Below are 23,891 nucleotides of genomic sequence, written 5' to 3'. Positions count from 1 at the left end.
TTTACTTTTTCAAGTGTTTTTAAAACACACCTTGTTAATTGAACTTAAATTTTACAACACACTTAATGCAAAGTAGTTGAAATACAGCTCTATTTCAATTAAAGTGTGTTTATTTATTTTCCATTTATAATTTTATGAACTAGTTTAAAAAAACATTCCTGCCAATTGTGTTCAGCCGTATTGATGATTTAGCACATTTGAAGAATTTTACTTCTGCTTTTAAATTTGTTTGCCCTTAATGTTTTTTAAGTTTCTTCCAGATATTCTGCAACTTGAAGAAAGCTCGACTACTAACTGAATTATAGCCCTGATGCAGATGTTCTAGAAAACTCATAATAGTATTTTACTGTTCGTTTAAAGAATTGTATAATAGAATGATCTCCAATATTTAGTTTACAAGGATGTCCAGAAATCATCTTCCAAGTTTTCTTAGCTTGACAGCTTTATCAAAACTAATGAAGTTGTTTAAAAAAATAATAAACTTCCATACATAATATGCCATTCATGTTTGTTATGCTTCTTATTATGCTGATGACTTCAGGAAATTTGTTGCCGAAATGGTCTTTGGACTTTCAACAATGACATACAAACCAACAAAAATTCTGTGTTTAAATGCTAAATAGTGTAATTAAATGAAATTTTGTTCTTCATACAAACAGTGCTGTATTTCTGATTTGTCACGCTTATTATCATATTTATTATCATTCATTTGTATAATAATATTGAAATGTAAAGAGGTAAAACAAACAATAATTTTGCAACAGAAATTGAGAAATGGCTGGAATTCTATTTTGATTCTCTAAATTAAGAGTTTTGGATTTGTTTTGTAAAACAAATGCTTTAAGGTTTATTTTTGTTTGTCATGTAAAAATATTGTTTTAAATTTAGATTTTTAATAAATTTTTCGGTATTCAATGCAAGGCTAAAAAATTTAGGTATACATAAAATTATGAAAGATATATTTAGGTTTGTTTATTTCAGCATTAAATGAACAGTTCATTGATGCTTATTCTCTTTGTGTAGTTATCCAGAAATCCCCCCCCCTCTAAAAAACAGATTTTTCTCCCCACTTAAACTACAGGACAGGATTTGAATAACTGCAAATAACTCCAATTTTGGAAGGGATAGGTAGCAACTGTTATCTTAGTCCACTTCCGACTGTCAATGCACCTTCTCTGTTTCTGACTAAATTCTGGAAGCATTTTTCAGGATGTTGGAATATAGGTCATGTTCATCCATCCATGATACAGGGTATTGAATGGAATTGCAATCTATATGAAAAAATCTGAACAAAAAATTCAATTTATTTCAATCAAGGGTTTTTTTTTTCACAAATAGTATAAAAGAAAATAAATTACAAGCATCAGTATATTTTGCCCTGTATAATCAAAACTCCCTAATTGAGTAGATGGGAGTAAAGCCTATAACAAAATTTATTTTCTTTATGCTTATAAGTGACTAAAATTTTTGATTAAACTTGTGTTTTGTCCATAGTTATTAGTTTTAAGAAATGATACTTTGGAGTAAAGAATTTTTAAAAATTTGATAGTAATAACCACATTTTGAACATGTGAATATTTTAAAGTTACGTTGCATTTCAGAAAACACAAAGATTAATCTTTGCTTATTTTGTTACTTAAGCAGTTATTGACAATAATAGTTTGCCCCAAAATCCTTAAAAGTTACAAATTCTGTTTTGGTACCCTGAATTTGATTTTAATTTCCTCATTGAGAAAAATGTCTTTGTTTTCTCTCTCTTTTTTTTTTTTTTTTTTTTTGTGTGTGTGTAAAAATGTTAGAAATTCTATATTTGAAATAAAGTGTACAGATTTAACAACACCAAAAAATAAATTGAACATTACAGACTTTTGTTGTAATCTTTATGTGGTAATGACCTGAACTGTTAGTATGGAATGAATGAGTTTTCTTCGTGCTAAGTTGTATTTAAAATCTCTGTCAAAATTAAATGTAAACATTGCTTTTCTACGAACATTAAAAATAAGTACAAGTCCTCTACTGGTGCTGGGAATGATTTTTTTCTTTGTTTCATTAAGAAAGTGTCTACTTTCTTTTCTTTATAATATTGTTTTGATTTGAAAATATTGTTCAAATGTAAGTAATAGATGCATGATGTGATACAGAAAAATAATTAAATAACAATAGATACATTTGTTTCTTATTCATATGAGTTGAAAATAAGTAATGTTTCAAATTACACCCCCTCAACTCCTCAATTTATTTCTGAATATTTCTATCTACATCAAATTAAAGTAATAATTTTCAACTTTATTCAAATTAATATTTTAACCAAGAGTGCCTACTGAACCACTAAAATATTTAGAGGTTCTTGGTATTCTTTCTTTCTTTTGGGGGGGGGGGGGATTACCTCGTTTTGACCATCTACCTATTTCTAGTATTGAACTTTCAAATTTTCCTTTGCATATTTATCTTTCAAATTTTTAATTTAATGTTTAACTTAATCACATTTAAATCAGAAAATTGTACAGGGTAAACGTAAACATGCAATTTTTTTAATAGCAAACCATTTTTATTAGTAATATTGCTTTTTTAGATGGTTACAGGAAATATTTTTAGATTTAAAACTCTTTATAACGCTTGCCTTCCCCCCCCCCAAAAAAAAAAAAAAACAAGCAATTTCTAATGTGCATTATCTGTCGTTCATTTATTTATTTTTATTTTCTTACCTTTTTTTATCTCTTCATTTATTTTATTTATTTTGAATCAATTAAATTCTAATACATGGAGGTGAGAATTCACATGCTGCGAACCCCCCCCCCCCCCAAAAAAAAAAAAAAAAAAACAAATTATTACAAAAAAAAAAAGACAGATTTAAATGGATATATTTTTGCTGTAATTAAAAAATAATAAATTATTCCTTAGTTTTAACTGTAAAAGGCATGTGACAGCCAAGTTGCACTTTTTGAGGATTAGCCCATTAGTGACTGAAGTTTTTAATTAAACTAATGTTTTGTTAAGGGAAACAACACTTTGAAGTAAGAATTTTTAAACATTTTGTAATAATAAACATATTTTGTACATCAAGCACATAAAAATTCAAAATAAGTACAAGCCTTTTTTTTTTTTTGGTGCTCTGAATTGTTTTAATTTTGTTTCATTAAAAAAAATGTCGACTACCTTACTACCTTTCATTCCAGTATTGTTTTGGTATAGAAATGTTGTTGAAACTTTTAAGTAACAGATAGTGTACTTTCGAGAAATAAATATAAAACAATGGAGACATCTGTTTCTTATGCATATACGAATGTTGAAAAATATAATGTATTAAAATACATGTCCTCCCCCCCCCCTTTAGCTTCCCAATTTCTTTCTGAATATTTCGATCTGCATCTAGTTAATTAATATAATTTCAGTTTTCAACTTTATACAAATTAATCTTTTAACTAGGTGTGCCCACTAAACCATTGAAATATTCAGAGGTTCTTAATCTCTTTTTTGGAGTGTGGGGGGGGGATCCCCACAGTGTGGGGTGGCCCACGTCTTGGGGTCCAACGGCCTATGAAATTGAAGAAAAAAAATTGAGAAAATCCTAGCACTAAGACTTATTTAACATTACAAACCTACACTGATCACCTCAGTGTATCTCACCGGAGGGGCCATACAGATTTTGTTGCAGGGAGGCCCAAAATGTATAGATCCAGGCCTGGATAGGGTACGTTGTTTTAAGCTTTCTACATATGTCTAATATTACTCTTTCAAACTTTCCTTTTCATATACATGGGTGCCATACCCCCCCCCCCCCCCCCGCAGATGGCCATCCCAGGCATATATTTCCCTTCGGAATTTTTAAGTTAATGCTAAACTTTGTTCCATTTAAATCAGAAAATTGTATTTTTTCCCCTTTATAGAAATAAAATAAATAAGTAATGCTTTTGATATCAATATAAGAAATATTTCTAAGTTCAAAAATCTTTATAAAGCTTAATTTAATGTAGCAAAAACAAGCAATTTTTTAAGTTCGCTATTTGTTACCAATTTATTTATTTTCATTTTCTTAATCAGTTTTTATTCCTTCATTCATTTGGAATCAATTAAAAGTAATATAATTTTCGTTGTCTCGGAATCTTTTGATTAAATTAAAATTAATAGTATTAAAGAGAATAAGGTTTAAGAAAAAATCTGCTTTTAATTCTGCTAACACAGAGCCATTTTGTCTTTTTTTAATGTTTGAATCTAAATCGAGCGCTTCATTTTTTGACAACATGCATTTTCGAATCAGCGTGCTTACATCCTTCATAACCCGTTTCATCCACTCTTCCCGCTCCCGCTTGTGACTATTTTTTTAAAGCAAACTCGAAAGCGAACAAGGTGCCAATCTTGCAACTCGGCGGCAACCCTATCTTCCCCTGGAAACCGGTTGCGCTCTCCGAGCGTAGCTGTTGTCGCAACTCTGAAAACTACGTTTTCATATAGGGACTCTACTGCATACTAGTGCCTTGCCTCCATTATTTTATATACCGATAGATGGCAGCACCATCACCGGATCGAACAGTTAATGAGAATTTAGAACTAGTCCAAGAGCTAATAGCTACCTGGTACTAGCACCCCCAGAGGTATCGTTTCACTTGGAGGACATTGAGACCACGAGCATATTTAACGTCGCCCAGTCCCCTTTAATGACGACGGTGGGTCTTCGACCAGCGGGGATCGAACCCGAGCCCCTCCGGCCCCGAGTCCAATGCCCTACCGATCAGGCTACCACGGCCCCGAGTCTAAAAAGTGAAGAGAACCGAACTTCGAGAACCAACTGATATGAAGAGAACTGAAGAAAGAACACAGCTGTTGCTAAGTTTTGTTTTCGCAGAATGGCATTTTTTAAGTGTCAAAACATGGATAAATGGAGGTGTGTGTGCTGTTTACCTTGATTTTATATCGCACTACATGTTATAAAATATCTTCTTAGGAAAGTACTTTGGTTTTTAAAGTACATTAGAGGATGCGTTATAATGTAAGAGTTTGAAGTCTGCTTTTAAAGTGCTCTGAACCGTATGTATATTTTTTGTTAATTTGCAATAACTATGTAGTAGTAACTTGATTTAACAGAGAATAAGATGCTCTAGAATTTCGCAAACCTATTCAAATTTTAAAAAAAATAATAAAAATTATGAATCTATTTCTTTCTCATTTAGCTAACGTCAGTTGGGTGAGTAATTATTTTCTTGCATAAGGAAGTAGATTGGGATTTTCATACTAATCCTGAATTGTACATTTTGTTTCCTTATCCTTGTATTAGCAATATAAACTATTCAAATTCAAGCATTGACTTTTTTTTTCTTCTGATTTATGTAGAATTTTGTTTCGAGTCTGTCAACACTGGGCAAGTGCTAAAATGATATGCATGACTTCCTTCGAAAACTTGTACTATTTTTATTGAGGTTCCAACATTGAAAATTCACATGATTTCTTGCAGTGAAATATGTATTCAGAATGGATATCTGTGCCAGCAACTAGAAATGCAGAAGAGAAAAGATGGAGTGTTTTGCACACTTTTCCATCTAATTCTGGTCGAGATGTTGTCATTGCAGTTATCAAACCTTTAGCAAGCAATTTAGGTATTAGCACCCCCTCATGTGACCCCAGTATTCTCACTTCAGATAGAGAAGTACAATGGTGTATGGAGGTAAGTTATTTATTATGTTCCACTTAAATTGTCTTTCACTCTTTCTTATTATTTTGAAAATCTTAAATCCTAGTCCAAGTTATAGAGGTAACTCCTTAAGTGCACTCTTGCAAGGCATAGTTCATAAGGTCTAAAGAGTGGCATTTTAGTATATTCATGAAAGTTCTTTAAAAGATTTCGCAGAAAACTTTTGAAGTTTTTAAAAAGTGAGCATATTTGTCACATTACGATAAAATAATTACATTCAGAACGTGACTGTTTAATTTACACGGCATAGGATCATCTGGAGAAGAGGCCTATGGCACATTTACAGGCTGTGCTGCCGAGAGCGGACTCCTTGTCAGTTTGGTCGCCTGGCCCACTCCCCCTCCCCACATAAAACTTGTTAAATTTATATTACTCTGGTTCCCAAAAAGATCAGGCCTCTCTATTTTCCGACTAGACTGCCACAGCCTCTTGTTGGTCGTGTTTGCAGATATGGGGGATGTATTTTCTCTTTTAGCCTATTGCAGAATTGTAAAAAAAATTTAACGTGTGTTCATATTGAACCTGCTTCAGGTGCTCATGGTTGTTCCCTCGCAATTGGGACAGTTGCGACATGGTACATCAGTCTCTTGAAGAGGCAATTGTTTCTTGCAAATGAATGAAACTGTAATCATTATTGTCTAGTTGCTTACCTCTTAATAATAACTGCTAAAGTGTTTATGCATTACATTTTGCAGGTGATTTGTTTTGGACTTGGACTTCCTTTGTCTGAACATGAAGCAATACGCGATTGTGTTAATGTATATTGTGAATGGATGCTTGCTTTGACAAAACCTAAAGTATGTGTTCCAAAAAGCATATGTGAAGATCCAAACACATATACCAGAAAAATGCTTAATCATTTGTACAATTTATTTCTTCCAAGACCAGACAACAGTAAGTAACTTTTTATTTGCCAATTTTTTATATTATTACATAATTGATAAATAGGGCCATGTTTTTCGAAAAAAGTTTAAACTACTTTTTAGAACAACTTTGAATTATTTCAAGGAATGTTCAAGAATATAATTTTGCTTGAATTAAATAACTTATAATTATTAGTAGATAAAATCACTTTAATATTTGTTGTTAGCATTTAAAAAATAGTATATCTGATATATTTTTTAATAAAATGAATATTTACAGAATATTTTTTCTTTCTAACTCTGTTTACCTATAAAAAATAGGTACTAATAAGAGAGTTTCAGGTTTGAAAATAATGTCACCTGGCAACTATAGGTTTTACCCAAGTGATAAATAAAGTCCTCTTCTGGCTCCTTTTTAAAAATTCAATTGGTCACAGATAATTATTACCTTATTGATTTTTTTTAACAAGTCAGGTCACTTGTCTGGTCAGTGCTAATTCTATATTAGCTACCAGTTTGTTTGGCACTCTTGGCTTCCTTAGAGGTTTTCCACCTCCAGCTCAGTCACTTCCTATGCCAGGCTGATAAGTGCCAATAAATACGAAACTGCAGTCCTCGACTAGAATGATTGAACTGGCGGTGTTTTTCAAGTCATTTCTATTTTGTTGTGATGTAAAGACAATCCTTAGTTCTCACATGATTTTCTATATCTCCAACAGTTAAGCTTATGTACAACAACCTTTTTAACAAAAACTGATGATTGTAGCAATACTGATCTCTAAATTCCCATTATTCCGCCCAGGGGTGCCATAAACTTAAATTTTTGGAAAGGCAAAAATTCTCAGTTTCCCTTTCCAACTCCAAATCGTGCCGAAGGGAACTCCAACTTTTGCCGAATAATGATATTTTTGCCGAGTCATCAGACAAAGTTTGCCGAATAAGGGAATTTTTGGGAGGTCATTGTGACCTCCCATCTGAGCACCCCTGATTCTATTTACTATAAATATTCATATGTATAATTTTGTATTTAGGTCTTTAAAAACAAAAAGACGTGGGTGAAGTGGTTACAAGTGATAAAAAAGTGTCTACCGCCTACTGTCAACTGAAGCAGTGAGAAGCAAAGGGGTGTAAATGTCAAAATTAAAAATTTGGAAAAAATCAATACAATTGGTAGAAGAACCTCTCCTTATTTTAAAAGCAAGAAACGGTACTAGTACTAAATGGTTGCTGTTATAAAGCATGATTTAAAACCTAGGATCCAGGGACGGACTAGGACCCCTAAAAGGGCGGTGGACGAGCAACCCAAGGGTGCATAGTTTCTTTCCAAAAAAAAAAAGGGGGGGGGGATTTTAAAAAGTAAAACTTTATTTTTTAAAAAAAAGCTTTTTCATATGCTAAAATTTTACTAAGCTTAAAATTTCCCCTACCTGGTAGGAGGGTCTGGGGGTCCTCCTCCAGGAGAAATTTTTGCAATTGCAGTCCTAAGAATGCAGTTTTAGATGGTCTCTGACGGTTTGACGATGGATAGTTCCAAGGGACCTTGTAGGGAAATTTTAATAAACTGAAGTTTTCAAAATGCGATTATAGGTGATATGTTTTGACAATCGAGTAAGGCATAAGACTTTTGCGCTGACTTCGATCTATTTTTGTTTTTGAAAATAGAATAAAATCGATCACCCTAACCCCAATTTTTTGACATTGACGTTCCACAGCACAGTTACCGACAAACTTTGATGATTATGGGAAAGGGGGCTCTGAGGCTCTCTCCCAAAAACATTTTGAAATTAATGTCCTAAAAAACAAAGTTTCTAAGTGATATTCAGTGATACTAAGGTGAAGGTTTAAAGGTCTCCACTCAAATTATTTTTGAATTATAGTTTTTTTTTTTTTTAGTTTCAGATTTCATACGGGAATATCAGCTATTTAAAGAGGACTGCGTGCTAAGTACCTCGACAAATTGTCGTTTTTAAAAATCCATTTTTTGCTGGTTTGGATGATATTAGAAGGAGGCACTCGAGGAGCGTGGCCTTTGTCCGGAAGTTTTCCAAAATGGAAGTCTTAGTCTTCATATTTGGTAACATTAGAAGCTCTGCAATTTTTCAAAATTGCAGTTCCAAAAAATGTCTTAAACGATTTTTGATGTTGTTAGAAGGCAAGGTGTTTGGTACTTCTCCCCCCTGGAAATGTTGCAAAATTGAATCCCTGAAAACAAGATTTTTTTTAAAAATTTTATTTTGAAGTTAAACAGCTTCACATGCCAAGCAACTTGCCTCCGGACGAAGCTTCTACCACAGAGCCGCTGAGGCCCTGCACCGAGATTTGAGACGCTCTTTAAAGAGTTTGACTGAAGTCGGGGGTATCCGAAGCATAGCATTTTGAGGATGTTCTCATCGCCAAGTTTAGACTAAGTTTACAGAACATTTTATGACAGTGGAAGCCTGAAATTTTAGATGCTTAGACTACATCTGGCCATTAATACATTCAAGTATTTTCGTGAATTTGAGCTCATTTGATTTTTTATAGCACACATGTAAACTCGTGAAAAAGCACACAGAAAACTTTTTGTCCTGGATTTCAGGTTGTCATAAAATTTGAACAAAAATAATTCAAAAGCTCTTACTTCGTGATTCCATGGTAAAAATACTTGTTTTGGGTTACTGTTTCAAAGCTTAAATATCTATTTTCTAAAAGATATTGTCATCCAAAAAGGCTTTCAAAACCCTTTAAGTGAAAAATAGCTTATTTTCAAAGCGCTGTAGCTCAAGTTTGTACCTCACATCTTCTTTTCGTTAATGCCATTAGAAAGATTTTTTCTTTCAAAATAAATATTTTCTTCACTGGTGTTCTTTTGAATAAGGTGAGAAATATGAGTTTGAAATTCTGTCTGTCGTAACGAATTGCCATGTTTAAGCTCAAATTACGAGAAATTTTATCGCACTGGAAACTTGAAATTTTAGGAGCTCAAAGTACTTTTGATTGTCAATACGTTCTAGTATTTTTTTTTGAATTTGAGTTCATTAACTTTTGTGTAGCACACAGGGCCGCAGAGAGCCAAGGCTTTCCCCTTGTCAGTTATGTCGCCGGGCCCCTCCCGCCTCCCAAAATAAGAAAAAAGGAAAGAAAAGGAGGGAAAAAAGAAAAAACGGCGGGGGGGGGGGGGGAGGGGAGAGAAAAAGAATCAAAACTGTTTACTATGAAAGAATTAACTCTATTTTAAGTGCTACATAGTACATTTTTCTAAATCTTTACATTTTCTCTTATTTGGAATTTTTCCCCCTCTTTTCTTTCTTCTTTTCTTTCCTTTTCTTTCTTTCTTTCTTTTCTTTCTTTCTTTTTTTGCATCAGTTTCACCGCCCCCACCCCCAAAGGCCGGGCCCCTAGTTTCCGGCTAGGCTGACGTGGCCTCTCATCGGGCCTGGTAGCACGCATTGCAAAGTTGCAAGAAAAATGCAGTGGAGAAACTTTTTCCTGGATTTTAGAATGTCATAAACTCTGAACAAAAATGATTCAAAAGCTCTTACTTTATAATTCTATTGTCAATTATACATGCTTCTAATGGGTTTTAGTTTCAGAGGGTAAATATTGATTTTCTAAAAGATATTGGCATCCAAAGTGGCTGTTAAAATCGTTCACATGAAAAATAGTCTATTTTTAATGAGCTGTAGTTCAAGTTTGTCGCATTGTTTCTTCTTTTCGTTGCTGCCATTAGGAAAAAGATATTTTTTCATCTAGAAATACTTTATTCTCTTGTAATATTTTAGCGGCCCTGTGCGACCGCACAGTTTGCCACCCCCTAAGCACGACCCTGAACGGGACCGCAAAAATGTAAAATTATTAAAAACGTTGTTGATAATAATAACTTGCTACGCTATTACATTATCCCACGGTGCCTCTGTAGATGCATTATGGCTCTCCAGGGCAAATGTTTTGGGGGAAGATCGCCTGTCAGGATTCACTTAATTTATTGTTAATTAAATTTAACCTTTAGCAAAATTAGTTTGAGTCAAAGGTTAAACTTCAAAATCTGGACCTTATGCCTAGCCTGCACAGAAAACTTCACCTAGTGTCTTAGCTGCCCATGATTGGGCCTTCTCTCAGTGGAACTTATGTCGACTGGACCTTCTGTCAGTTGGATCTTTTGGACATACGTCGTACGTGGATATTCCATCTGCAGACCTTTTAGTTTTGAACCTTCTGTCCGGACCCCTACTGAATCATGCCCCTAATGATGATATATCCCAAAGCGCTCACGGATGTGGGCTGATTTTTTTTCAGGGAAGTTCTTTAACATTCTTTAAAATACAGTTAATAGAGCCAATTCTTTAATACAAGATTTTGCCATCTTGGTGCTCAGCAAAATATTGAAAAGTTTCATTATTAATAATTCCTGAATTATTTGCAACGTTATTGCAAAAATTTCATGGCGCCCTTATCGAGGCTTCATGGCTCCTCTAGGAAGTGCACATTTTGGGAACCATTACCTGGAGCCATACACCTATATGCCCCTAATACATTAATAATAACAGTCGTAGTTTTGCCCAGGAACATTATTTTAAATACAGTGATAAAGAGCTGGTTCTAAAGTAAGTCTAGTGCAAGATTTTGCCATCTAGGGGTGCCGCGAAACATTGAAAGGTTTTGTTTTTTGAGTACCCATTTATTTGTGGCGTTATTGCAAAATTTTGACAGCGCCCTTGTAGAGGTTTTTTGATCCCCGAGGAGCCGCTTTTTTTTTTCTTTTTTGTAAATCACTAAAAGAAACTGCTCCCTGTTTTTCTGATGGGAGCGCTTTGGTAAATGGCACAACGGGACATGTCCTTGTGTCCCGGCAGGCCAGGCCACCCCTGCTAGGATCTGAACTTGAAATATGTTTTACTCAAAACTTTAAATAGTTCACTTACATCCCTTTGCTTCTCACTGCCTCAACTGACTAAATATTTAAATTTTCAGGTGTCCCCCTTCCCCTATTTAATTCAGAATTATAAAGATCACTGGATTTTTGTTATATCAATAGGCAATTGTTGTCAATTTTGTATGTGCAGTGTGTACTTGAATAAGAATTACATTATTCATATTTTGTATCAACTTTATAATTGTTCTAATTAACTGCTCTTGTGTAAGCTATTGTTTTTAGATTTTAACAAATATTTTTCTTTCTTTTTTCAGGTGCTGACATCATTAATCGTCAGGCATTGTATTGTCACAGGGTGTTGAGGACTATTGAAACAGTTGCTCAGGAATCAGCAGTTATTGACAGAGAGACATGGGATGCATTACTTCTTTTTCTCTTGGCTATAAATGATACCTTGCTTGCACCACCATCTGTTCCAGGTAAAATTTTGACGAGGAAAAAAGTGTCAAGGACTTGGTTTTTGAATTTATTCAACCATTGTTACTCATTTTAACTACTAAACGGCACGACCTTGAGAGTCACGGATCTGGACAAAATTGTAAATATATGTGGTAGAGCGGTTTGACTGCATAGGCCCTAGTTCGGCTGCAACGGGGGTCCAAAGGTACTAATTTGGACCGATAAGTTCCGTGTATTAACATATAGTTTCAAGATATTTATCATTTGCAAATGAAACTACAGTAAAGCACCGTTTATACGTTTCCCTTTTATATGTTTTTAGCAGTTATACGTTTTTCAAATTGGTCCCTGCAGATTCTAATACACATTAATGCATTCCTACTATACGTTTTTTTATTTATATGCTCTTTTCATACAGTCCCTCCAAAAAACGTATAAACGGTGCTCCACTGTAATTATTTTCAATTTATATTGATAGTCATAACAACATAACATAATTGATAGTCGTAAAAAGTATTTACTTTTTGCTAATAACCATTTACTTTAAATGGATATTTACCGTCTTTTATCAAAGATATTCCCCATTGATAAGCAAAAAATGATAGAGTTCCTCCTCTACCATTTAGCTCTGATTTATTGCTTATAGCACATTAAATGACCAAAATATAAAATTGTTTCGACTTTTCAAGTTTATTTGTAATAATGCCTACAAATAAATAAAATTTCTCCTTTCCACTCGTAGTGCTAACAAAAGACACCGAATGTGTTGGGAGAACGAACATTGTGCCGAAGTCTCAAATTCCAATGTGAGCGCCATTGCATTTCTGTGGTCAAACTAGCAACCTTTGCAGCCAAACCAGGACCTATGCAGTCAAACCGCCTTACTAAGGTTCATATCTAGTGGGATTTGACCTAAATCTAGAATTTTGCCAAAATCCGTGACCCTCAAAGCCGTGCCGTTTGGTAGTAAGATAAATTTAACTATAGAGTACATATAATCAGGACTTAATTTGTGACCAAAGAAGTGTGCGTGCTGTAATACTACTGTTCTGAGCACAGTACATCATATATGCACTTTTTATCAGAATTGCGTTATTTTCCCCGCAGTATTCTTTGCAACATAATTATCTATGGGCAATGTTTTATGGCCAATTGAGAGAGGCCAATTGTATATTTTTTTACAAAATTCTTAAAAATGGACACCTGAATCAAGTACATGGAGGCGTAAAATTTTAAAAAGCAATATTTCATTTTCAGTGATGTTCCCATCAGTTTTTCCGAGAGTATGCTCCCAGTAATCCATTATGCACAAAATGTATATGCGATCCTATACATAATATGCCTAAAAGATGTTTGAGAGTATACGGCATGTATGTAGTATGCCCTATGGGAACACCCCTACGCATTTTGAGATCAGCTGCAGATAGTACTTTTATGCTTAGCATGGCAGTATAGACTTCGGGTCTTTTTCTACACGTAAATCAAATGAATTCCCATCAAATATGCAAAATTTACTTAAAATTTAAAAAGAGGTGCCAGATCTGAGCTCCCAAGAGCTCTTATGTAAATTAATCCCTGCTTACAGTTGCAAACATTAACTTAAAATGCAAGCTTACTTTGTAAAAAAAATGAGCAAACCTCATTTTACTGCAAATTAATATTTAAATTACTCTATTTACTCAAATTTTGCATTAATGAAAATACACAATTTGTTCCAGAAATTCTCATTTTAGTAACTACATGCATTGCTATGCTTAAAACTTTAGTACAGCGCAGGTAGTGTATAGCCACTTCCAACATTCATCATTTTTTCACTAGGCTGGATAATTAGGGGTTTTTTGTATTTACACTGCAGTTTGAAAATGAATTGATTTTTGAACTGTAAAACTTCCCATTTATGAGTTTAAAATGCATTGTGTGTCCTTTTTTTTTTGAAAGATGATATTGGAAGTCATCTGTGTGAAAGAATCCTCGGAGTGCTTTTGGAAGTGTGGCTTCTGGCTTGTCATAGATCTTTTCCATCTCCATCTTTGTGGAAGACGTTTCGTGAGCTTGCATGTAGTTGGAGACACCGGATTGCTCTTGTTGATCAGTGGAATCGAGTGAATTTAGCTTTAACATCTAGAGTGCTACAATTTATGTATGGTTCTAACTTCCCTAACATTAAACTATGTAAGTACTTTCCCGCTAACTGTATTACTCTATTTAGTAAATAAAAATGTGTTATCTTATTTTTTTTTGTGTGTATGCAATGTAAACTAATAATATTTTGTAGATATATGTCAAAATACAGTAACTTAAAATTCTGCTAATTTCATTCATTGTTTTCAGACTAAGAGAGCATCGCTTTATGTATGTATTTATTTTTTGAGTCAGACTATTGCTTTTGAGTTTTTTTCTTTTTTTTTTCTGGTCTTTAATTTTGCCATTAATTTTTGGGAATCTGAAATCTTTGTTAATCTTGATCTGTTTCTCCAACCATGTCACACGTTTTTATGACTGAATTGTTTTTGTCAAGCAGTTGATTAGGAATTTTATTTTATTAGGAGTTGGACTTGTATGCTTAACACTAGAAAGACAGAGAGGCCTGTATGACCCCTCACATAGTTTGTTGTTCCATAAACCTAATAATATCTAACAGAGCTTAATAGAACTTTTTGACTTTTCATTATATGCCATTATTTGAATCGTTGTTTAATCATTTAAGCTTTCAACTCATAGTACTGTAAATATTGATCCTTTTACGTAGAAAAATAGGAGGGGCCGCAGCTACAACAAAAATAGATACATTTTTTTTTCCTTTCTCCTATTTGTTGTAGCATAAGAAAATGCTATTCGCTCTTGTTTTACCTGTAGCTTCCTTTTTATGCAGCCGGTTGGATATCCAAATGCTAGAAGCAGTACCTGCGATTGCTTACCAACCAAAAGGTAGCCATTGCTCTTGGTGCTCTTAGAAGGAAAATCTAATTCTACCTTTTGGCAAGCAAAGACAGGAAAACTGAAAATAATTACATACTAAGCTATTATCTATATACATAAATGGCTACTTCTGTATGTTTGTAAGTATATCCATATTAAACTTCAAAACTACTCGACCGATTTTAAACATTTTTTCACCATAGATAGCTACATTATCAGGAAGCAACATAGGCTATAATTTATTCTTAAAAAACTTAGTTTAAAAAAGTTATGATGGAAAACAGTAAATTTCATGTAATTTCCCCATTAAATGATTAAATATAAAACACATTGTTACAAAAATTCGTTGTCTTACAACAGCAATATTAATAGTAATCATAATGAAAATTTTGAATCAAGGCTTCTCTGGAGCTAGCGTGAAATTTATTGCTTTCTTCGGATTTTTATCCTCATCTATGCCAATAATCAATACCGGGACTAAGTAAAAAGACAATTGATTTTGGCAACAGTTAGAAAATAGAAAGTGTGTATCATCTAAAACTACACAGGCCTGCAAAATTCGGGTCATGAAAAAGTGATTGTATGGTAATGAGTGACTTTTATTCTATTGGATGCGCTGATTTCAACCATGACATCCATTTTTCTCAATCTCATAAGAGATTTTCACCAATTGAGCTTTAAGATATAGGCAGAAAAGCCTATTATGGGAAAAAGAATCTTTCCAAAATATCTGTAAATAATTATTACTTGCAAACAAGTTTACGCATCAAGCATACCGTTGGAAATCAGTTACTAAATATATATACATTAATTTCATAGAAATAAGAACATAGTGATAGTTAATTATAACAGTTCAATCATAAAGTAAGACATTTTTTTCAACTGGAGCTGTTTTTGGAGCCAAAGTTTATGTAAAAATGTTTTTTGGCTTTCACCATGTAACCAAAATATCGCCATTAAAGGAATCTTTTATTGGGCACATCTATTTTTAGGCAAATCTATTTGCAGCACAAAAACTTCCATTAATTTGTCTTTGTGCATAATTTCAAACACTTGCCAAGTTTTACTACTTATTTCGGAAACATTTCGGATGAAAACGTTTAGCATAACTTTATGGTCAGCAAAAATATCTCAGTATTTGGCGACAATATCTCATTGACGAAAATTAGTTACAGACAATTTTACAAAGTAGGGAGGGGAAGCATTATCCAAGGCATCCCAAAATGATTACCACAAATTTGGTAATATTTTAAGTTGCACCAAGAACCTACAATAACTGAAATTTCCCAAAATAAATAAGGCAAGTATAGTGCGATTACGAGCGATTACATTTTTTAAAACCATTTGTATTTCAATAACCCTATAGAAAAAATTTAGACTATTTTCAAATAAAAAAAAACTGATAAATCTTTTTAAACAAGTAAAATTTAATATTGTAACGGATTCGGTGCGACCTCCACTTTCTTGAAATGAAGACACAGTTCTTGATAAAAAACACAGGAAATTTATTTACACTATGTACAGGAAAGATCTTCAACAACTGCGAAATTATTCATCAGCAATTAAGCAATTAGCACACAACACCGTAAACTCAACGTTTACACACGTATTTACTTCCAAATACGAAAACAACACAGCGAAATGCCTCGCTATAAACAGAGCAAAATGCTCTCCGTTCGAAATCTGAATCGAAACTGACTGTTTATCCATCACTAACGGCTTAAATACACCGAAAAGAATTTTCCACAACATTCTTACCTCTTCGCGAAATGCGTAGACCGTTATCAATGAAAAGAAAGAAAATAGGGGTCGTATACTTTAGCCGAATGAAAAAAAGGGGCTGTATATTCATTACGGGAAACTATTTACAGGTTACGTTCCTACAATAATTACTATTTACAGGATTTGTAACATTGCCCCCTTCCTAAGGACTGCACGTCCCGGGCAGTACAATCCCCAGAAAGGGTGCCAAACTTCTATCACAAGTTTACAAATATACACATTAATTAATAACTAACAGATACAGAAAACACAATAATAACAAGAAATATTACTAAACATTAAAAGCAAAAATTATCTACAACTTTTATGTTATCAACCATGGTTGTTTACGTAATACTCATGAACTATGGCCATAGTATGGGGCTAACCGATCATAATGTACAACCCTAGGTTTTGCATTAGGTGATTTTTGGATCCTCACTACGACGTCATTTAGTCGGTTAACGACTTTGTAGGGTCCATCCCAATGCGACTGCAATTTGGGTGACAGACCTTTCCGTCGGATGGGATTCCATAACCAAACCTTGTCGCCTTCGTTGAATTCATGTCCAGTAGACCTTGTGTCGTATCGGGTCTTCATCTTCTCCGCCGCGATGTTGATTCGCTCTCGTGCGAAATTATGAACGTCTTCCAACCGGGCCTGGAGATCCTGGATGTACTCCTCAGGCGATGAAGGCGCATCCGGAGGACGACCGAAGACGAGATCACAAGGTAGCCGAAGCTCTCGTCCGAAGAGCATCTGAGATGGGGCAAATCCGGTAGTCTCGTGGACAGCACTGCGGTAGGCCAGCAGGAACAAAGGTAGCTTCTTGTCCCAATCCTGTTGATTTCTGGATACCATAAGCGAGAGATTATTTAGGATTGTGCGGTTAAATCTCTCCACCATGCCGTCCGATTGTGGGTGTAGTGGTGTTGTCCTAGTTTTCTCAATTCCGAAAATTTGACATAGGCCCTTAAACACAGCAGAGATGAAATTCCTCCCTTGATCGGAATGAATCTGCAAAGGTGTTCCGTATCTCGAGATCCAATGTTGGACTAGAGTCTCTGCTACGGTAGTAGCCTCTTGATCTGGAATGGGATATGCTTCCGGCCATTTGGTGAAGTAGTCGATGGAAACAAGAATGTATTTGTTCCCATCAGCAGTTCTTGGTAGAGGACCCAGGATGTCGATCCCAATTCGTTCGAAAGGAGCTCCAACGTTGTACAGATGTAGCTTCCCTCTGCTTCTCTTCTTCGGTCCTTTACGAGCAGCACAGGCGTCACAAGAATGGCACCACTTCTCCACATCATCCTTCGCCTTGCTCCAGAAGAAGCGCTCCCGAACTTTATTGAGGGTTTTCAAGACACCAAAATGTCCTCCAGTCGCACTACTATGTATTTCTTTCAGAACATCTGAAATCCTGGATCGAGGAAGTAGTAACTGCCACCTAGATGTCTTGCCGTCGTCAGATTCCCATTTCCGGTGTAGCACGCCGTTCCGTAAATGGAGTGAGTTCCATAAAGCCCAGTATCTTTTTGTTGCAGGACTGAAGATGGAAACGTCCTGCCAGCTAGGGCGTCGACTGTCACTTTCCATGAACTCTAAAATTGGTTTTATGTCGGGGTCTTCAAGTTGATCTTTTCGAACTTGGTCATCACTCCATGGATCAGGTTCTGATGATGTTGGAGTCACTGTCACCTGATAGGCGGTAGGGCTAGTCGTTCCATACTGTTTCTCGATTCGGGAACAATAGTGGCAGTTCTCAGGACAGGGTCTCCTTGATAAAGCGTCAGCATTACCGTGAGATAACCCTTTTCGATGCTTGATCTCCATGTCATATTCCTGGAGCCGCTGTATCCATCTGGCTATCTGGCCTTCTGGATTCTTGAAGTTCAAAAGCCAAGTTAACGAGGCATGATCTGTCCGAAGCAGAAATTTTCGGCCGTAGAGGTAATGATGGAAGTGTTCTACAGCTTTCACTATGGCCAGTAACTCCTTTCTGGTGACGCAGTAATTTCGCTCCGACTTTGATAAGCATTTGCTCCAGTAAGCGATGACATGTTCATTTCCGTCAATTTCTTGGGATAAAACAGCTCCGATTCCCTCGTTGCTCGCATCAGTGTCCAGGATGAAGGATTTTTCAGGCTGAGGATAGGCGAGGATAGGCGTTGATGTTAAAGCCTCCTTCAGTCGTAGAAATGCATCTTCGCATTCTTTGGACCATTCAAACTTTTGCTTGCTCTCCGTCAGCTTATGCAAAGGTCGTGCAGTGTTGGAAAAACCCTTCACAAACTTCCTGTAGTACGTGCAGAGCCCCAGGAAACTTCGCAACTGATGGATGTTTTCGGGACGACTCCAACTCCTGACCGCAGATACCTTCTCTGGATCGGTTTGTACACCCTCAGAAGAGATGATGTGACCAAGATAGTTCACTTCCCGGCGGAACAAATTACATTTGGACGGGCTTAACTTCAGATTGGCTTCCTTAAGCTTTTGCAGCACCTTCCTAAGATTTGCCAGATGTTCTTCGAAACTGCGTCCCACGATGATGATATCGTCTAAATAGACCAGACAGGATTCGCAAGAGAGTCCTCTTAACACTGTCTCCATAAGACGCTCGAACGTAGCTGGTGCATTGCAGAGGCCGAAGGGCATCACTTTAAACTGCCATAAGCCTTGTCCAGTTGTAAACGCTGTCTTCTCTCGGTCGTCAGGGTGTATTTCAACCTGCCAGTAGCCGCTCTTCAAGTCCAGGGTCGAAAACCACTTGTGTCCGGAAAGAGTGTCCAAGGTGTCGTCTATCCGTGGAAGAGGGTAGCTGTCTTTCTTGGTGATTTCATTCAGCCGTCGGTAATCGACACAAAATCTGGTGGAGCCATCTTTCTTTCGGACTAAGACGATGGGAGAGGCCCAAGGACTGGATGAGGGTTCGATTACATCATTCTCCTTCATCTCTTTCAGGAGGGTCTCAACCTCTTCCTTCTTGGCGAACGGTAGTCGTCTTGGATGCTGTTTAATAGGGGGGTGTTCTCCAGTGTAGATCCTATGCTGTGTTAAATTCGTACGGCCAACATCCTCCGATGTAGATGAAAACAGATGCTTGAAGTCATCCACCAATTGTTCCGCAGCAGTTCTTTGATCTTTCGATAATGGCGCACTCCCAATTAACTTCGATGTCAAGGACTCAGAAGACACAGTCTCGTGGGAATTGATTCTTCTAATGATGCAGTTTACTGGAGTACAAGTTGCCAGCACTTCACCTTTCCGGATATTCCTTGGCCTTTCACTCACGTTGACGACTCGCACAGGAATTACATCTTTAGAAAGGTCCACCAGCGTAGATGCTACCAGCACTCCTTTTGGGCTATTGCTTAAGTTTGGGTATTCAATGAGTCCAAATCGAAAACTATTGCTTTCTTCAATGGAGCCAGGTATTAATGATTCTGACCTTGAGGGAATCGATAAATCTGTTTGGGCTATTATTTGATGAGCGGATTTTACATCACTTTCTGCGGGGAAAACGGCTATGTCTTCTCTCATCGAGTGCAGCTCATTTGTCTTGAAGTCGAGGTTGAAGTCATACTTCTTTAAAAAGTCCAATCCGAGAATGAAGGGGTCTGTGATAGCAGCAACGAATGCCGTATGATGGTAAGTGGCATTTCCAAACACAATTTCTAAGTTTACTTTACCTTCAATCTCGATCTTGTCACCTGTCACAGTTTGGAGGGTAACGCAGGGCGGCGTCCATAGAATGTTGAGTCCAAATTGACGAGCCACATCTTTTCTAATAATTGTAACATTGGCTCCAGTGTCAATAATCAGTTCGCAGGGAAACCCGTTTACGTATGCGTAAACAAACAGTCCATTACTGCCGCCACTCGTCGATGAAATCTGGAAAACTTTAAGATGGGGCTCATTCCAATTTGGCGACCTCCGCCCCGCGAGATTGCCATGGCTTAGTTTTCCTGGACCTGGGAGGGAGAGGTGCTCTTCCCTCTGGTTTCTTGGCGAGCTTCACAGTTTCTTCGTAAGTGACCCTTGCCGCCACATTTCCAGCACTTAAGTGATTGTCCATTTTGGTACTTGGGAGTCGAAGTCCTTTTGAGGATTCCTGCAATTTCTTTTATTTGCTTTTCCAGTTCAGCAAAGCGTGACGAGACCGGATCAGGCTCATCAGTTTTCACGCCGCGGATTGAATGGCGATCCTTGCGGGTTGCTTGCTGGGCGGCCTCCAACTTCATCGCATACACAACAGCAGAACTCAGGTCTTTGACATCCGCCATCCGTAGAGCTTTCTGGATTTCCGGATCTCGAACCCCGTCGATGTAGTAGTTGAGTGCCAGGTTGTCTCGAACATCCGCAGGACAGTCGCAAAAAGCAAGATGAGACAGTCTCTCGACGTCCGCCGCTAGCTCTTGCAGGGTCTCCCCGGTTTTCTGGAAACGGGACTTCAACTGGAGTCGGCTGAAATCTTTCTGGCACTTCTCACCGAAGCGAAGCTCCAACGCAGATGTGAGGGCGGCGAAATCCAGGCGCTGGCTGTCCGGAAGGGTCTGAAGAATGTCCGCTGCGTCACCTCTCAGGGATGCTGCAAGATGGCAGGCCTTGGTAGCAGAGTCCCATCCGTTCGCTTCCGCCACTATCATGAATTGGGTCTTGTATACCTGCCACGAACTTTTCCCATCAAATGTGGCCAGTTTAATGGACGGTCGAGCAACAGATGTGGGAGCGCCAAACTGTACAGAGCTGCTTTCCGCGGTCGCCAATCTCCGTTCCACGTCCTTAACGATCTCTTCTTTAAGTAGATGAAATCTTCTATCTTCTTCTTCAAATTTATTTTCTACAGCATTGAATCGGCTTTCAACGGTATCAAATTTTTCTTCAATAGCATCAACTCGATGCTCTATGTCATTAAATTTATTTTCCATCACAGTCTTTACCGAAATAAGGTCGTTTTTAATTTCTTCTTGGTTAGACGTTAAGTCCTTTTTCAGCACCGTTAAATCGCTTTTTAACTGGTCTTGATTTGCCAACATACTTGCAGTCAAATCACTTTTCACAGAGGTGATTGCGTCAAGAAGTTGTTTTAATTGTTCATCCATTGCGCGAGTAATCACCATAAAAACAAAGTCCAAATTTAAAAAGTCTTTATGACAATAATGTCCAAAGTCACACTTACTCCAAGAAAGTCCAGAAGTAGCCCCACGTTGGGCGCCAAATTGTAACGGATTCGGTGCGACTTCCACTTTCTTGAAATGAAGACACAGTTCTTGATAAAAAACACAGGAAATTTATTTACACTATGTACAGGAAAGATCTTCAACAACTGCGAAATTATTCATCAGCAATTAAGCAATTAGCACACAACACCGTAAACTCAACGTTTACACACGTATTTACTTCCAAATACGAAAACAACACAGCGAAATGCCTCGCTATAAACAGAGCAAAATGCTCTCCGTTCGAAATCTGAATCGAAACTGACTGTTTATCCATCGCTAACGGCTTAAATACACCGAAAAGAATTTTCCACAACATTCTTACCTCTTCGCGAATGCGTAGACCGTTATCAATGAAAAGAAAGAAAATAGGGGTCGTATACTTTAGCCGAATGAAAAAAGGGGCTGTATATTCATTACGGGAAACTATTTACAGGTTACGTTCCTACAATAATTACTATTTACAGGATTTGTAACAATATTTTGGAAATTCTTCAAATTTTTACATGCTTAAATGTCGTACTTTCATTTCTAACTAAATACTATTTCGTTCTTTATCCTTATCACTATTTTACTTTTATGGGTAAGGAAGAAGCCTGATTTTGAATCATATCAAAGCAGGGTGTTTTTCAGTTTTTTCAGTTAAAACAGAAAACAAATGAAAGTAGCGATTGTTTTTCATGATTATTACTGACCCAGGCAACGCTGGGTATTTTTGCTAGTTTAGTCATAAAAGAAGGTGCTTAGAGCTAGGGTACCCACTCAGAAAGAATTTACCCCAAAAATGGGTAGGGGCCGCACTGGCCAATTCAGTCTTTCTGGGTATACAGAAAATTTCAGTCTTTCTAGTATTAAACAGCTCTTTTTATGAAGAAAATTAATAGCATTTGAAATTGAATTTATTTGAACATAAAAATTTGTTTATTGAATTGAAAATTCAATGATGTGTTAATACGATAGATTCATCAATTTTTCTACCACAGTTAAATGTTGCTTCGCAGAAATGTCTTTCATTTTTTTTTAGAAATAATTAAAATTTAAAACTTCAAAAAAAAAAGTTTGCTAAAATATCTTACTTGTAAACAATTACTGATAAATTAAGATAAAAACTATATTTTATGCTCCACAAGTAAATTTTTTATGCTTTATTTTTTAGCTGATGATGATGCCCATTTGGTTCCCAGTGAAATGTCCAACGAATGCATAGCTCAAGCTTGGTTTCGCTTTCTGCATACGCTTGGAAATCCCGTTGACCTCTGCCGGCCAGAGGTCATCAGCCAGACTCCAAAGTTTTATCACTTTGCTCTAAGCAGTGAGATGGTTGTTGATCCCTGTCAGCATCCCTGCCTAGCAGTTTTGCCTCAAATATTTTACAAGGCTATGAAAGGCATCTCGAACTTAGTAGATGTGTTTTTAGGTGAGAATTTTCATCAAGTCTTCAAAGTTGAAAATGATAGTTTTTTTAAGAAATTTATTTTCACATGCAGATATTTGCAATGAAAGTAAGAAAACCTCATTCTCTACATCCAAATGTCTGAATGAAAATTATCAAGAATATAGGCCAAAAGGGCTCCTAGCCCATTCTAAAATAAATTCTAGACTATGCATTGTTAATAATGATGTTAATATTTTCAAACTTAGATGGGAAACGTTCTTATGATAGTTAGCTTGGGCCCCTCCTGAAGTAAATTGTTATAAACGCTCTTTGAGCTCATTTATTTTTCGATTGAAATTTAGCTTTGAATTTAATGACGCCTTATCATATTCACACTTATTTATTTCCTGCTCACTTTTATGTATAAATTCAACTTATGTTACTAGTGTAATCTATTGCAACGGCAGACATTCATGTTGACAAAGAAAGTATACTTGTTGCACATATCAGCAGTGCTAAAGCTGGCATATGAAAAGTAATTAAAGTAATACAGTGAAGCACCGTTTATACGTTTTTTGAAGGGACTGTATGAAAAAAGCGTATAAAGGAAAAAACGTATAATAGATATACGTTAATGTGTATTTGACTCTGCAGGACCAATTTAAAAAATGTATATGGGGCATTCCAAGGTATTTTTGACATTTATGTAGAGTCCGTAACATGACCTTTTTTGCCATAACTTTTTAATTTACGGTT

The 23,891-nt window shown here is 36.2% G+C and overlaps 1 protein-coding gene across 3 annotated transcripts in view; it reads left to right on the top strand.

Annotated features, from left to right (window-relative positions):
- LOC129219983 (ral GTPase-activating protein subunit beta-like) overlaps positions 1-23,891 on the top strand; it is a 91,278-nt gene that overhangs the window by 11,624 nt on the left and 55,763 nt on the right. For 2 of the 3 annotated variants that reach the window (XM_054854306.1, XM_054854305.1), the window contains exons 1-6: positions 4,892-5,025; positions 5,450-5,659; positions 6,382-6,580; positions 11,716-11,880; positions 13,799-14,032; positions 22,917-23,177. In XM_054854306.1, coding sequence (XP_054710281.1) covers positions 5,456-5,659; positions 6,382-6,580; positions 11,716-11,880; positions 13,799-14,032; positions 22,917-23,177 — 1,063 coding nt within the window. In that variant the 5' untranslated portion in view covers positions 4,892-5,025; positions 5,450-5,455. Of the gene's footprint in view, positions 1-4,891; positions 5,026-5,449; positions 5,660-6,381; positions 6,581-11,715; positions 11,881-13,798; positions 14,033-22,916; positions 23,178-23,891 lie in introns of those variants that run through there. The other variant, XM_054854307.1, reaches the window with a different exon arrangement.

This window comes from Uloborus diversus, chromosome 4 (assembly GCF_026930045.1).
Source record: "Uloborus diversus isolate 005 chromosome 4, Udiv.v.3.1, whole genome shotgun sequence".
NCBI lineage: Eukaryota > Metazoa > Arthropoda > Arachnida > Araneae > Uloboridae > Uloborus > Uloborus diversus.
This window is presented reverse-complemented; position numbering and strand designations above follow the sequence as displayed.